This window comes from Stegodyphus dumicola, chromosome 4 (assembly GCF_044657685.1).
Source record: "Stegodyphus dumicola isolate Sdum_Otavi_A_Nest chromosome 4, ASM4465768v1".
NCBI classification, from domain to species: domain Eukaryota; kingdom Metazoa; phylum Arthropoda; class Arachnida; order Araneae; family Eresidae; genus Stegodyphus; species Stegodyphus dumicola.
Window position 1 is genome coordinate 244881122 of NC_140771.1, and position 15357 is coordinate 244896478.

General features: G+C 31.4%; 2 protein-coding genes and 1 pseudogene across 5 annotated transcripts in view; 1 reads left to right on the top strand and 2 right to left on the bottom strand.

The window, feature by feature from the left end:
* The window catches only part of LOC118183482 (uncharacterized), a 111046-nt gene extending 102385 nt beyond the window's left edge, over window positions 1–8661 (bottom strand). The window contains exons 1-2 of one of the 2 annotated variants that reach the window (XM_085816156.1): window positions 8579–8642; window positions 2364–2449 (exon numbers count right to left, since the gene is read on the bottom strand). The gene's annotated coding sequence lies outside the window, so the exon portion shown is untranslated. Of the gene's footprint in view, window positions 1–2363; window positions 2450–8578 lie in introns of both variants that reach the window. The other variant, XM_035353054.2, reaches the window with a different exon arrangement.
* On the bottom strand, window positions 5238–8563 carry LOC118183498 (beta-TrCP pseudogene; annotated as a pseudogene).
* A 563-nt stretch (window positions 8662–9224) lies between the features above and the next one.
* The window catches only part of LOC118203668 (diacylglycerol kinase delta), a 266853-nt gene continuing 260720 nt past the window's right edge, over window positions 9225–15357 (top strand). For all 3 annotated transcript variants that reach the window (XM_085816163.1, XM_085816165.1, XM_085816166.1), the window contains exon 1: window positions 9225–9407. In XM_085816163.1, coding sequence (XP_085672289.1) covers window positions 9258–9407 — 150 coding nt within the window. In that variant the 5' untranslated portion in view covers window positions 9225–9257. The remainder of the gene's footprint in view (window positions 9408–15357) is intronic.

Here is a 15357-nt window from a genome sequence, read left to right on the forward strand (position 1 = left end):
AACAGCTAGCATTAGCTGAAGGGCTATTTACTTTCCACACCATAAACCACAACTAAAGTTTCAGATCAATTGATTGTATTTCGCAAATGATCAAAACATTGTACAGTCAAAAGTCGTTAATTCGGACACCCATAATCCGGAATGATCTATAATCCGGACCTCAAAGCTAAAAACTTTCTGCGCATTGGCACAAGCGCACAGGCGTTTTAAGTGTGCGCGTAAGACCTTGACTACTGCGCATATGCGTGTGCGCAAGTGCAGAATACGTTTTCGCCTGCGCGTTTAATGTATAACAGACGGTGTTAGCTAAAATTATCTAATTATCTATTTCACTTAATGTTAATGATTGCGTTGTTCCTTTACCTTCTAATTGGATTCCGCTTATTATTTTTTGCAGACTGTAAGAGCAATTTTATAAAAGTAAACTTGAACTTTCGATTATGTCAATTAGAATTTCCGATGCTGGAACTTCCAAAGGATCTACAAAACGAAAGTATGTTTCGATGTCCAACAAACAAAAAGTGGAATTCCTGCAAAAAATGGATAAAGACATGAAGAATGTGACAGAGAGGTTAGTGAAAACGAAAAAATTTCGATTGACAAGTTAGTCGGTATTCTCGGCACAGCAATTAACGAGACTTGAACGGCGGAGCTTTGTAACTGAACAAGAAATTATGTCTTTTTATAGAATTAAAGAGAAAGTATTATCACATAAAATGAAGCAACTTAAACAACTTACATTGAGAGAAATGTTTAATAAAGTAAACAAATAAATATTAAGCTTTTTTTTTGTAAATTTTGATACCCTTTAGATCATAATTGTTCTTTATTTCATAAATTATGGTTTCATATTTTTAATTTTATAATTTCTGCATGCCATCTTACGAGATTTAAACTGATGATCTATAATCCGGAATCGCCGAAGTCCCGACGAGTCTGGATTAACGACTTTTGACTGTACTACAAAAAATTTGCACATGCAAGGACAAAACCCGAAGCAATTATTTGTAACGTTTTTTCACTATATTCGTTTTCACACTTGCAGAAAGAATTGGATAAATGCACATTTTATGTCCATATATTATGATGCTTCCAACCACAAAGATTTAAAATTATTTCCCACAATTGTTAAACTTTTTGATCCCGAAACAGAAATTAAAATATTAGATTTTGATTCACTGACGAGTGAAACTTTTTTTTCCCAATGGCAGATTGTGAACAGTTACAGTTTTGTAACAGAGTCCATTAATCTATACTAAGGCCAGATGTGGTGGTCTCTTTATTACGGAGGTACTTAATAGGTGGGCCACTACTGCCTCCTATGAAGGTACAGACAGTTACAACCATGTCTTCTCTGCGATTCGGTTTCACGGTCCGGCTCCCCTAACCGCTATACTGTCTGGGCGGCTGCCGGGTGAAACTTCAAAAATAAATTTTGATTCAATACGTACTAAAGTCAAAAGTTGTTAATTCGGACCTCAAAGTTACAAACTTTCTGCGCATGTGGACGGTATAAGCTAAAATTATCTAATTATCTATTTCAGTTAATGTTGCAGATTGTGTTGTTCCTTAATCTTCGAATTGGATCCAGCTTATTATTTTTTGCAGACTGTTAGAGCAATTTGATAAAAGTAAGCTTGAACATTTGTTTATGTCAAATAGAATTTCTGATATATATTTACTAATATGAAAAGGATCTACAAAGTGAAAGTATGTTTCGATGTCCATCAAACAAAAAGTGGAATTGCTGCAAAAAATGGATAAAGGCATATCCTTTGTTTCTCTAACCATTCGGAAATCTGTTTATCAATTTCACGCTGCTCTGCATGTGTGTGTGTGTGTGGGGGGGGGGAAACGCGGCAGCATGCAATGAATTGGAATCTGTCAGCACTATCCTTATCTTCAGGGCAGATGTTTTTATTTTATTTGGCTTATAATTCCTTACTAAATGTAGTATTTCATCTCGACGTACTCTGTCTTTGATATGATTTAAATCAAATTCATCGTCATTATAATTTGCTTCCAATAGTGAAGCAAGTGACACAGAGGTTATTGAAAACGAAAAAATTTTGATTGACAAATTAGCCGGTATTCTAGACACAGCAATTATAGGACTTGAACAGCGGAACTTTGTAACTGAACATGAAATTATGTCTGTTTATAGAATTAAAGAGAAATTATTATCGCATAAAACGAAGCAACTTAAACAACTTACATTGAAAGAAATGTTTAATAAAATAAACAAATAAATATTAAGCTTTTTCTTTTTGTAAATTTTGATACCCTTTAGATCATAATTGTTCTTTATTTCATAAATTACGGTTTCATATTTTTAATTTTATAATTTCTGCATGCCATCTTACCAGATTTAAACTGATGATCTATAATCCGGAATCGCCGAAGTCCCAACGAGTCCAGATTAACGACTTTTGACTGTAGCACTAAAATACTGAAAAGAAAAGAAAAATTGTTTATAGAAAATATAACGCGAGTTATTTTATCCTTTAGTTTTACTTGAAATGGAAATGAACTGGAACCTTAACTAATACATTTTTTGAGGAAATTATCCTAGTTCAAAAATAGTAAACAAGTAATGAAATGTTTTGTTATTTCAAATGGAAAGCTTCGAAAGCTTGTTACCTAGTAACCCTAATAAGAATTGCCAAAGTTGGGCATGCTCCCACTATTGGAGAAAACCTTATATTACCAGTAGCTAAAGATATTGTTTTAACATTATTCAATAAAAAAGCGGCTAACGAGTTTAATAATATTCCACTACGAAATGATACAGTAAGTCGACAAATTCATGAAATCGCAATTTCCATAAAATAGACACTTATTCAAAAAATGAAACACAGCGAGTATTTCGCATTGCAACTGCATAAAAGTACTGATATAATGAACTTTGTTTAATATTAGTTTATATACGTTTTGAGGAAGATAAACGAACTGCCACAGACTATTTATTTCGTTAATCTCTTCATGATTGAGAAACTGCAAATGAAATTTTCAAAGTAATTGAGAATTTTATGCCTGAAAATGATATTCCTCAGAACAAGTGCAATGCCGTATGCAGCGACAGAGCTTGGATTTTAACAGAAAAACATTCCGGTGTTATTTCTCAAATAAAGAAAGTAACGACTAAATTTACTCACTGCTCCATTCATCGTAAAGCTTTGGTAGCCAAAACAATCTAAGAAATCTTAAAAATCGTTTTCAATCAAGCTGCGAAAACTGTTAATTTTTAGAGTTTTAAATTCAAGAATATTTTTGATTTTATACCAAGAGATGGGCAGTGAACATGAAACACTTTTGTTACATCCTGAAGTAATATGGTTGTTCATAAGTAAAGTTTTAATTAGTCTTTCTGAACTTAATCAGAAATTGAAATTTTACTTTGCGATTCAAAATCTGAATTGCAAATTTGTTTATTTAGTGAATTATGGTTGGCGCATTTAGCATTTTTAACTGATATTTTTGGAAAGTTAAGCGAATTAAATTTAGGATTACAATGACAAAGTGCGAATTTGTTTACAATTAGAGATATAATAAATGCAATGATAAAAAAATTCAAACTAATAATCAAATAATCAGATATTTTAAGCTTTTTATCACTTTTCAAATGTTTTCTAAAGGAAACTAATTTGAAAATAAAAGAAGAATTAGCATTCGACATTAAAAATCATTTATTTTCTTGATAAATAATTCAACATGTATTTTTCAGAGGATTATGAAAACGGAAAATGGATTAGGAATCCATTTTATTCAAATGTACCTGAAATGTTACCATGTGAAGGAAAAGAACAATTGATAGAAATTTCCTGTGTTCGAACTACATATATAGAATAAATTAAGATTTAAAAAAAAAAAAAAAAAAAAAAAAAAATTAGACATAACAGTATAGACAAAACTTGAAGATCATTATTACTGCAGCTATTACATTTCAAAGCAAATTCTGGTAATGAACATCATAAACAATGTAAACATGTATGAAATATGTTGTATTCAAGAATAAATTTACTACGTAATATATGAATGCATGGAGTTATTAACAATGGCAGGGCCAGATTAAAACTTGATGAGATCCTAAACTATTTGAGATATGGAGCCCTCTAAAGGATATCGGATAATTTTGGGGGCTCCCAAGAATGTGGAGGCCCTAAGCTATAGCTTGTGCAGCTTATATGCAAATCTGGCACTGAACAATGGTTAGGTACATAGTCTTGCTTTTTGATGCATGAGGGCCAGGGCAAACTGCAACAATATTTGTTACAACAATTTACTTCTGTCTCTTGATACTTCTTTATATAAATTTTGGATTTGTTCTCTTAAAATTATTTCATAACTTCTAATTTTGTTAAAATCAAGACAGGATTTTGTAGATCATAGGTTTTCCTTCATTAGCAACCTAACATGATTTACAAACGACTGAAAACATTTTCAGTAAAAATGGTGCCACCCAGATGGTATAGTAATTAGGGGAGCCTGATTGCGATACCGAAGGGTCCGAGTTCGAATCCTGGATAAGGCATGTATGTAAAATTGTCTGTTCCTTCATAGGAGGTAATGGTAGCCGCCTTTTAGGTACCTCCACTGGTCTTAATAGTGAGTGGCCTACAGGCAAGTGACCACCATTGGGGAGGGGGAAAAAAAAAGGGATACTTAACCACATGAGCTATAACTTGGAGATCATAATACCACACAGTCATGAAGAAATCTGTAAATTTGACAAAATTCTGAATTCAGAAAATTTATGGAATTTTTTTTTTTTTTTTTTTTTTTAAATACTAGTTATTTTTGGATCAACCTATGTATCGAAAAGTTTTTCCCCTATAAATTTTTTTTAAAGTTTTACCATTAAGCATCCCCAATCACTATTACGAGCAGTCTTGAGAAAGTCTGCAGCAATTGAAAATTTTTTTAAATTGTAAAAGATGAAAAACAGTATAATTCATTTAATCAAACTGTTGGTCACTAGAAAATTATTTCCAAGCCAGAATTCACTTTTCCTAAAAATAACAATTTATATAAAAATATTTTATTTGCAGTTTGCCATTTTTTAAATCCCTAATGTGGCTCCCCCTTTCGTCAAAATGTTTATACAAGCCCGATATAAATGGTCAGTGTTATATTGTGTTTTCATAAAAGCATACACTAAAAATTAAAAGTTTGACATTTTTATCTATTTATAATGCTGTTTAAATTTAACTTCTCAACATAAAACTGTCATACTCAACTTCAGATCATAAATCCTTTAATATGCAAATTTGACAACTTCACAAAATCTCATTTTGAATTTAATAATTTAAATTATTCAAGAAACAGTTGACAGAAATAGAGAAGAGACTTCTCAAAATATGGGTAATTTATTACAGGTTTTCATAATACAGAAAGACGACGATGGTGACGCATATAAGTTACATAATGGATGAACTTTTAAATTAATATATCAGACAATGAGGAAAGCGCATACAGGAGAAGCACGACTTCAGCCATTTTCACTAATAAAAGTAGTGCATTTAAAAACAAATACAGTTTTCAGTTAATAAAATCTGAATTAATACCTAAGATAGATAAGACAGCCAAGGAAATATATTTATTTAAAGTTTAAAGCACCTAATGTTATTTTTCATAATCTTTCTGCAGATCAAGAAACTATACTTAAACAGTTAAGCATCATTTGTTTCTGCTTTAATACCAAAAAGTATATCAACACAAAATGAAAAAATGTACAACTTTAATATCTGTTAAGTATAATGTGCTCAGTCATACATTAAAAATACCAGACATTCTACTGAGTTTGAATCTAGTCTTATTAATTTTTTTTAGTTTAATGATTAAATCCTGATTACTTTAGAAGTTTCATATCACTTCCACATACATACAGATTGCACATTGCAGAACACATGAGTATTATTTACAGATTTCATAAAGAAGCATTAAAGCTTAATTTATAGGAAAAAAAAAAAACAATCACCAACTAAATACTGAATGTTTTAATAAACTAACAAAATTAAAGAAATAAATAAAATAAAAACTAATCTAGAATAACTTTTTGGACATTCAAAACAATTAATAAACAACTGCAATTGATACACTAACATGGCATTCAACCAATACTTATGCAATGACTGAATAATTCGTTGATCAGAAAAAGACATGAATCACCATGCCATAGAATGCATGGATGTTAACACTTCACACTGGCTTTACAATATCACTGGAATTAATATCATCTGGATCACAACACACTAGGTATATTTTGCAGTCTTGAGCTACAAGTGAATGAAAGCACATATATGATCTTTAAGTTTCATTCTTCATTTTTAATATATCTAGGCTGCAATGGCCTACATATGTTAGTTTGTGACTAATAATGAAGAAATGTTACTATTATAAACAAGCTAAAGAATAGTAACATGATCATCAACAACCATGGAATATTTGTTCTTAGTGCAAAATTTCACTTAAAGGAACTATTAATGCAAGTCACAAATGACACCTTAAAGGAAACTCCAACCTCTTTAGCAAACATCCTTTTAAACGTAATTACAACCATCCACTGAGAGAGGCATAGAAATTTCCCTTCAAAATTTCAAATCTAATATTTCAGTTACTGAGTGGCAATTGTGTACTACTGTTAATATATTTGGCAAAACTGGCTTATTCAATAATCACTTAGAAACATATGTATATGTACGAGATGGAGACCGAAGAGTCATTGCTGGTGTTTCAGGAGGAGTGCCATTTAAGAAATCCCATATTAAGATAGTATCATCATGAGAACTACTGACAATCTGGAAATCATCAAACTGTAACCGAAATACTCTGCCAGAATGCTCTACAGAGGTACGCAGACAAAGAGTGCCTGCTGGTGCACGAGGATCAAGAGCAGCAGCCAAATCCCAAACTTTTATCTTTCCATCGTATGCTCCACTTACAATTCGTTTATTATCAAATTGTATGCATCTAACTAGCTCTTTGTGTCCTTCTAGAGTTCTTAAACATGCACCACTTTCAATGTCCCACAGCCTGATAGTATTATCAGAGCTTCCACTAACTACGAGTCTGTCTCTATACTGCAGACAAGCAATGCCACGTTTATGCCCATTTAAAGTACGAACAAATTCGCATGTGGAAGTATTCCAGACTTTTATAGTTCTATCACCTGATGCAGAAACTATATATTTCTCATCAAAATCTACAACATTTACAGCAGCCCTATGTCCAACAAGCACTCTCTGAATTGTTATTTCTGATGCAGACACCATATTCCACACAGTAATTGATCGATCTTTTGAACAAGTGACCATCATACCATTATTGAAGCGCAAATGTAGAACTGCTTCACAATGATGGATCAGAGTGTTGATGAGTTCTCCAGTTTTGACATCCCACACACGTACTGTTGAATCACTAGAACCACTAATAATAACTCTGTCATCATATTGAAGACACAAAACAGAACCTGTATGGCCTGTTAAAACTTGTATGCATTCTAATGAATTACGGTCCCATATTTTTATTGTGTTATCTCGCAGGCCACTCACAATCTTTTGGTCATCATACTGTACACAATAAACACCTTTGCTATTTTCACTCTGGCAATTAATTCTCTTTAATGTATGTCGGCCGCATCGCCAATTGGTCTCGATATTTTCAATATCTTGGATGATTTTGGGATATAATCTCCTATAAAACATGTGATCCGGATGTGGTTCCCCAGGTGAAGGTTTGAATAAATATTTAATCCAACCTCTTCTTTCCATTAGACCTCTCCATAAGGAATCAGTTCGCACACGCCTTTCAATCAATTTTTTCCACAGCATTCCTTCAGAAATCACTTGATACCATTCTTTACAAACTAGCTCAGCCGCGCAAAGCGATTTAGCATCTAAGTAGGACAGTATACTTTCAGCAATATGATCTAATCCTTTCTTTGGAAGAAGTGATATAAAATCTCTACGAAGCATTGGTCTTAAAAATGAGCTTACATGACTATGCTGATGGTGAAGCATCTTAGTTAAAAGTAGTTCTACGAATTCAGTTTGTTCAGATTCGCTCCATTTCTCGAAGTAGTGCAAACACATTTCGCGTTCACAAATATAATCTGCAGAAGATTCTTTATAATTTCCATATAAACACGTCACAGACGGTGGTCCTGTGATTGGTATTTCTTCGGACATCATGCCTGTTTCCATCAGACAAACTGAAAGCGAAAAGTGCACACAAAAGCAAATCGCGCAATAGGGAGACGCGAACACTATCGCCTCTCAACAAGATGTCCGCCGCTAATCCCCGGACCACACGTTCATCCTATGACATACGAATGCGCGATATAATGTAATCATTCAATAGCAATAAAAAATTACTTGCAGCTATTTTTACATTAAATGTAGACACTGTTATGCATTATACAACGATTAATAACATTAATATTGCACCGAAAAAGACATAAATGAATGCCAATTGTTAAAAGTGAAATCGAGAGTGAAACTACAGAAAAATTAACTGAACGTCAATTTTTGAGAGAAAGTGAGCAGTAATTTGAATTGGAAAAAAAAATATGTACACCTACCCCCAGTAAGAAATCTCTAATGCGTTAGAAAGACATAAAAAAGATTTTCAGTAAACATTACAAACACGTACCATTCGATAACGATGAACACCCATGACATAATTTCATTTTTTCGATATCGTTTGAATTTGCATTAATTACTTACTTTAACTAGCGTACTAAGAAGAGGAAATAATATCTAATTAAAAGTGAATGTTTATAGAAAGTGATCAATAAGTGTTTTAAATGCAAGCGTAAAAGTAATACGGAAACTTATTTATTCTTACTTGTGAACGGTAAGCTACATAATGAACGCTCACTGTCAGCAAGAATTTTCTGCAATAAATAACTAGAAATTGGATAAAGTTAACATTTTTCTTATGAGCTGAAATTCTGAATGCATTAAATATATGAATTATTGCATCACACAAAATGGAAACTATTATATCGTAAACGATATAAATCTTTGCATTAAAAAAAGTTAACATATTGATTTGATGTATTTTAAAAAACATTCTAAAAATTATTTATTTTTAAAAAAAAAAATGTTAGTCAAAATTGCTTTTTGATGCACGAATAATGTACACATCTGCAAAATTTCCTGCTACTGTCAATACGATTCTCCAGCAGACGACGCTAGTTCGGGAATAACTGTGCCATCTGTTGGTGTATAAGAGAAACAGCTCAGTAGGCATGGAAGATGGCGACTGGGTCGGGCTGTTCGGTTAGTTTATCCGAAAAATTTGGATCTGATCCTGTTACAGATGAATCTTCTGAAAGTGAAGGAGATACAGGTTCGTCTAAAGCATTCCACAGAAGGATATCTACCTCAAAAGCAATCAAAAGTGGTGTAAGTAACAGATATTAAATGCTAAATTAAATTCTTAGGTCATTGCCTGTATTAAGAAATCAGTGATTTTTTTTTTTTTTACTTTGCCTATTATAAAAAATTTAGCCAAATAAAAAGAAAATAATGTTTGTTTAATTGAAATAAGTCTATTAAATTTTCTTTTGTATATTTCATTTAATTAGTGCTCACTGCTTTCTGTTTGTACTCTTACCAAAGTGGGATTAAACAGATTTTATACATTTATATAATTAAAGCAGAATTAAATAGTTTCTAAATAAAATCAAATTATGATAATATCATATTTTGAAATGTGAGTTTTCTAGTAATTTGAAAATCATTTGTGATTTTGTGGAGCTGTTAGATTTAGTAATAAGGATTTAGTAATAAGTTTGTCAGAATACTAATGGATAAAAAGTACCTATGACAGTTTTTTTGAAGGAAGTCAACTCTTGCAATTTGCAGTTTCATCGTAAACATATTTATAATAGATCGAGTATTTGTATTCGGGAGTGTTTGACATGTAGAACATTCCTTGTTTGGGATCTTTGCACATTTTGTTAGCATGATATGATAAATGTGGAGATGAAGAGAAATAAGACTTCAACTTTCGTAAAAATCCTTAAAAAAAAAAAAAAAAAAAAAAAAAAAAAAAAAAAAAAAAAACATTAAAATTAATCACATAGCAAAGAATTAGGCACACTAGTGATTAAAAAAAAAAAAAAGCTTGCAGTGAGGAAAAAGTAGGGGGAAAAATTGTATTTCTAGAAAAGTCATATTATCATTCTTTTTAAATGCTTTTTTGTAGCAGTATTTTCTGAAAACCAGAATTTTTTTTAAAGTCTATTTTATCATTTGTCTTCAAGCAATTATATATTCATTTATGTTACTGCAATCTCGCAATAATTTTTTCCGGTTGATCTTTACATTACGGTAACTTGGCGATTTTTTGGCGAAAATTTGGCGACCAACTCCCCTACAGCAACCCTCTATTTTTTTTTCCCTCCGCCATTTTGTCTTCACGAAGTAAAGACATGTTTCTTTTCTTCTTATCTACTGAACACTTCTTCCAACAATCTACTAGCCGAATTACACTTATGCTAGAAATTTTATCAAACAAAACTGCTTAATCATGACAAATATTCACTGCAAAATTCGGAAAAAGTGCACAATACCATACACCTTACGCGTTTTTCAAAATAACACATACACATAAACCATGTACACGCCGACTTATTTTTACTTAAAAAAACATCCCAGAATTGCACAAAAATGGCATTGCGCACACTCTTCACTATATCCATGTACACTGCTTTTTTCTCATAAATTTGAAAAATTTCACGAAAATACATGACAATTTTCTCAATCTTTAAACCCGGTAAAAAGAACATATATGAAATTACCTGATCGCGAAAAAGTATTTACCCTTTGCAAATATTAACATTTCCACATATAAAATAAATAAAATATCCAAAAACTTTTACCTCTAAATCATCTATTACATTATACACGTCACCAACGAATTCATACACGAAGCATTACAAATATTTAGTATCAAATATTTAAATTATTTCCATGCACGTTTATTTCAACTTAAACGTAAACCAAATTCCTACAAGCATAAAATTCACAAAATAACTATCATTTCAGTAAAATATCACTGAACCATGTACACGTCGACTTATTTTTACTTAAAAAAACATCCCAGAATTGCACAAAAATGGTATTGCGCACACTCTTCACTATATCCATGTACACTGCTTTTATCTCATAAATTAAAAAAATTTCACGAAAATACATGACAATTTTCTCAATCTTTAAACCCGGTAAAAAGAACATATATGAAATTACATGATCGCGAAAAAGTATTTACCCTTTACAAATATGAACATTTCCACATATAAAATAAATAAAATAAATAAAATATCCAAAAACTTTTACCTCTAAATCATCTATTACATTATACACGTCACCAACGAATTCATACATGAAGCATTACAAATATTTATTATCAAATATTTAAATTATTTCCATGCACATTTATTTCAACTTTAACATACACGAAATTCCTACAAGTATAAAATTCACAAAATAACTATCATTTCATTAAAATATAATTAAATTCAGAAACACCACTTAAAATATACATGAGCACATACATTCAATTAATAAAAATTACCTTACAATCCTAATTACTTTAAACTAAATCATTGCTAATAACAATTTTCCCAATAATACCAAATTCCTTTCCACCTTACATTTCCAACAATGCATAAAAATAATTAAAAATACTAACTTACCTAATCTCCTTCACAATCTTCATTACGTGGCGGATACACTTTTCTTCATTCTCTTTCAGAATCTTTAAAATCATACTTATCTTTCAAAGCAAGATACCACGTAAAATAAATAACATAATAAAACATGTTTATTTCTCTCTCACACAACCTTAAAAAACATTTCTTACTATCCTTTTCAATACCACTAAATACCCATTTCGAATTCACTTTACTTACGGCCATGGGATCCAAAAATTCACAAACACTATTTCACACAACACAGAATAAAGCCAAATACAAAATTCCCAGATTTTTCCCCATTAAAGAACAGTAATTCGTCCATTAAAATCACATGACATATCCCATGATCTCTCATTTCCCTCACACAAAATTATGCGTAATCAGAACTAAATACTACTCACATTCTTAACAAAGTCTAACTAACCTAATCTTCTTCCGAATCTTCCTTACATGGTGGATACACTTTTATTATGGATTCAATAAAATTACTGAACGATTTTTTTTCCGAATTTTTCCTCCAAACTTCCTCCGCTAAATAAAAAGCAAAATTCTCCTTCTCGCAATGCCTAGGAATGGCGCTTTTTATACCACTCCAGGTGCCCTCTATTGTGCTCGTATGCGCACCACTTTCCGGATCTTTAAAATGATACTTATGGTTTACAGCAAGATGCTTAAACCCTTCATCCTCCAAACATTGATATGATTTCCAACAATCTGAAATAATTATACTACCCGGTAAAATATATTCTTTTATAAAACTCAATAAACAATCTTTACTTCTATCTCGCACAACCTTAAAAAAACATTTATTACTACCCCTTTCAATCCCACCAAACACCCATTTTCCTTCCACTCTCCTACCTCTCTCATACTTACGCTTCCCAAACTTACTCTCATCAATTTCCACAATCACATTCATACCACCAAGCATACCCATATCATTTTCGCAAAATTCCACGCACACTTCCCTACAAAAAGAATTCCAATCAACTGCAGTCCTACTACTAATTTCTAAATACGAAATCCAAAAGTCAACCGGCAATCTATTCACCCAATAATAAGAAATCAATAAAATCTCACCCATACTCAAACGACTTTCAGCAAACCACGTACCCTTCCTTATACTCCGTTTCACAAAATGTGCATTTTCACCAGATTTCTTGCACCGCCATTCAAACTTATCACTAATATCCTTCCTTTCACACAATCTCATTTCATTCCCACATTTTGAACATTCATACTTATCCGCAATTAAACCTACACTCATGCACCATTCAACCAATTCTTTTGAATTATCACACAAACGTATTAAAAATTTCGAATTTACTTTAGACAGCGCCATACAATCCCAAAATTATTCAACCCTACTTCACACAACACACAATGATTTATACAAAATAATAAATAATACAAAATAAAATGCTTAATACAAAATAATATACATCCACAGATACTTCTCCAAATTCCCCCCTTTTCCGATTAAAGAACCGTAATTCGTCCATTAATATCACATGACATATCCCATGATCTCTTCCGATTAAAGAACCGTAATTCGTCCATTAATATCACATGACATATCCCATGATCTCTCATTTCCCCCACACAAAATAATGCGTAATCGGAACTCAGTACTCCTCACATTATTACCAAAGTCCCAGGTAGTAACCTTTATCGCCTCCAAAATGTCGCCAAACTACCAGTTACCGTAATGTAAAGATCAACCTTTTTTCCTTATAATTTTTATTATTTTCATCTGTCTCATTACTGGGAACTATTAATGTCTTGATTTTAAATTATTTTAACTGTTATACTATTAGTTACTGGAATATTATTATAGATCTATATTTTGAACTCCCACCCCATTGTGTGAACAACACTGCTGGGAGACAATTTTAAATCCGGCCCCGAAATTGCCAAAACTATTGAAACTGAGAACATAAAGATTAGTTAAACACGCTCAGCTGGAAATTTGATTATTAATCTCCTTTAATAGCCATGCTAATTAGGTTTTTTGTAATATAAATGAAATTCTGTAGCATGCATGAGTTTATGTATAATAAGCATTACTAAAATAAACAGTTTTGGTAATGTAGTGCATCAAATTAATATGTTAATATTTTTAATGAAAACAGTATATCTCTATATGATATATTGATTTCCATTTTTACTGATTTAATGCCTCATATATTTAATGCACTTGAAATTATAGATCATAAGAAATGCATTAAATGTAATCAATTTCTTGTCATTTATTTAAAACATCCTTATTATCATTGAGCATTAATTATTTTGGCCAACACTATTATTATCAAGTTAAAAAGTTTTTCTATCTTTAATCAACACAATTGCTTGTTCATAAGCAGGGGTGGTGCTAGGCTTTTTGCCACTCAGTTCAAATTCTGCAACTTCTACATTTTGCCTCCAAGTTTCTTACTAAATTCTAAAAGTTTTGTTCCTCTTTAATTTTGTTGCCCAGTGCAAATGCACCAGCTCTGACACCGGCCCTGGCCAAAGTTATAAATATGTAGTACTGATTTTAGTGCCATGTTCAAAGTTTATCAAAAGCATAAACGACATCTTTTAATTTATCATGTCTTCAGACAAATAAAATCAGCTATTAGGATTCTTTTATGAATTATTTCAGAATTATAATTATAGTGTGTGGAATTTTGATTATACAGTGGTTTAAATTGAAAATATCTTTTGCAACTATTTCTGAGTCTTGAAAAATGTATAAGCCATTTTTAGAACTCCAGTTTTGTGCAATTAATTTGGGAATTAATAAAACAATTTAATAATATTTACTTTATAAACAGTTAATTATTTACCATAAAGTTCATAGATAGCTTTAAAAATGAACCAGATATCGCAAAAGGCTGATATTCTGAGATGAAAATATTTAATTTATATCTAAATGTAATTTCAAAGCACATTCCTGTCCAGCATTCTTAACGTGTAAGGTATGAAATGTGTGAAAATTTTAAGAATAATTAATTAAATTCCTTAACTGCTAATTATTGTAGTGAGATATTTAAATGATACCAATAAATACTCTTCTAGAGTATCCAATTGTTTGATATTTAAAAGTAATTAGATGTAAACAATTGCTAGATTTTATTTTATTTTTGTGCTATATTAGGAATTTCGCTTGATCTTTGGATTATGGTAACTTAGCAATTTTTTGGCGAAAATTTGGCAACCAACTCTGCTACAGCAACCCTCTATTTTTTTTTTTTTTCCGCCGCCATTTTATCTTCACGAAGTAAAGACATGTTTCTTTTCTTTTTATTCACTGAACGCTTTTTCCAACAATCTACTAGCCAAATTACACTTTTAGAAATTTTATCTAACAAAACTGCTTAATCATGACAAATATTCACTGCAAAATTGGGAAAAAATGCACAATCGCAAACTCCTTGCGCGTTTTTCACAATAACACATACACATAAACCATGTACACGTCGACTTATTTTTACTTAAAAAAAAACATCCCAGAATTGCACAAAAATGGCATATAAATATGTAGCACACTCTTCACTATATCCATGTACGCTGCTTTTTTCTCATAAATTAGAAAAATTTCACGAAAATACATGACAATTTTCTGAATCTTTAAACCCGGTAAAAAGAACATATATGAAATTACCTGATCG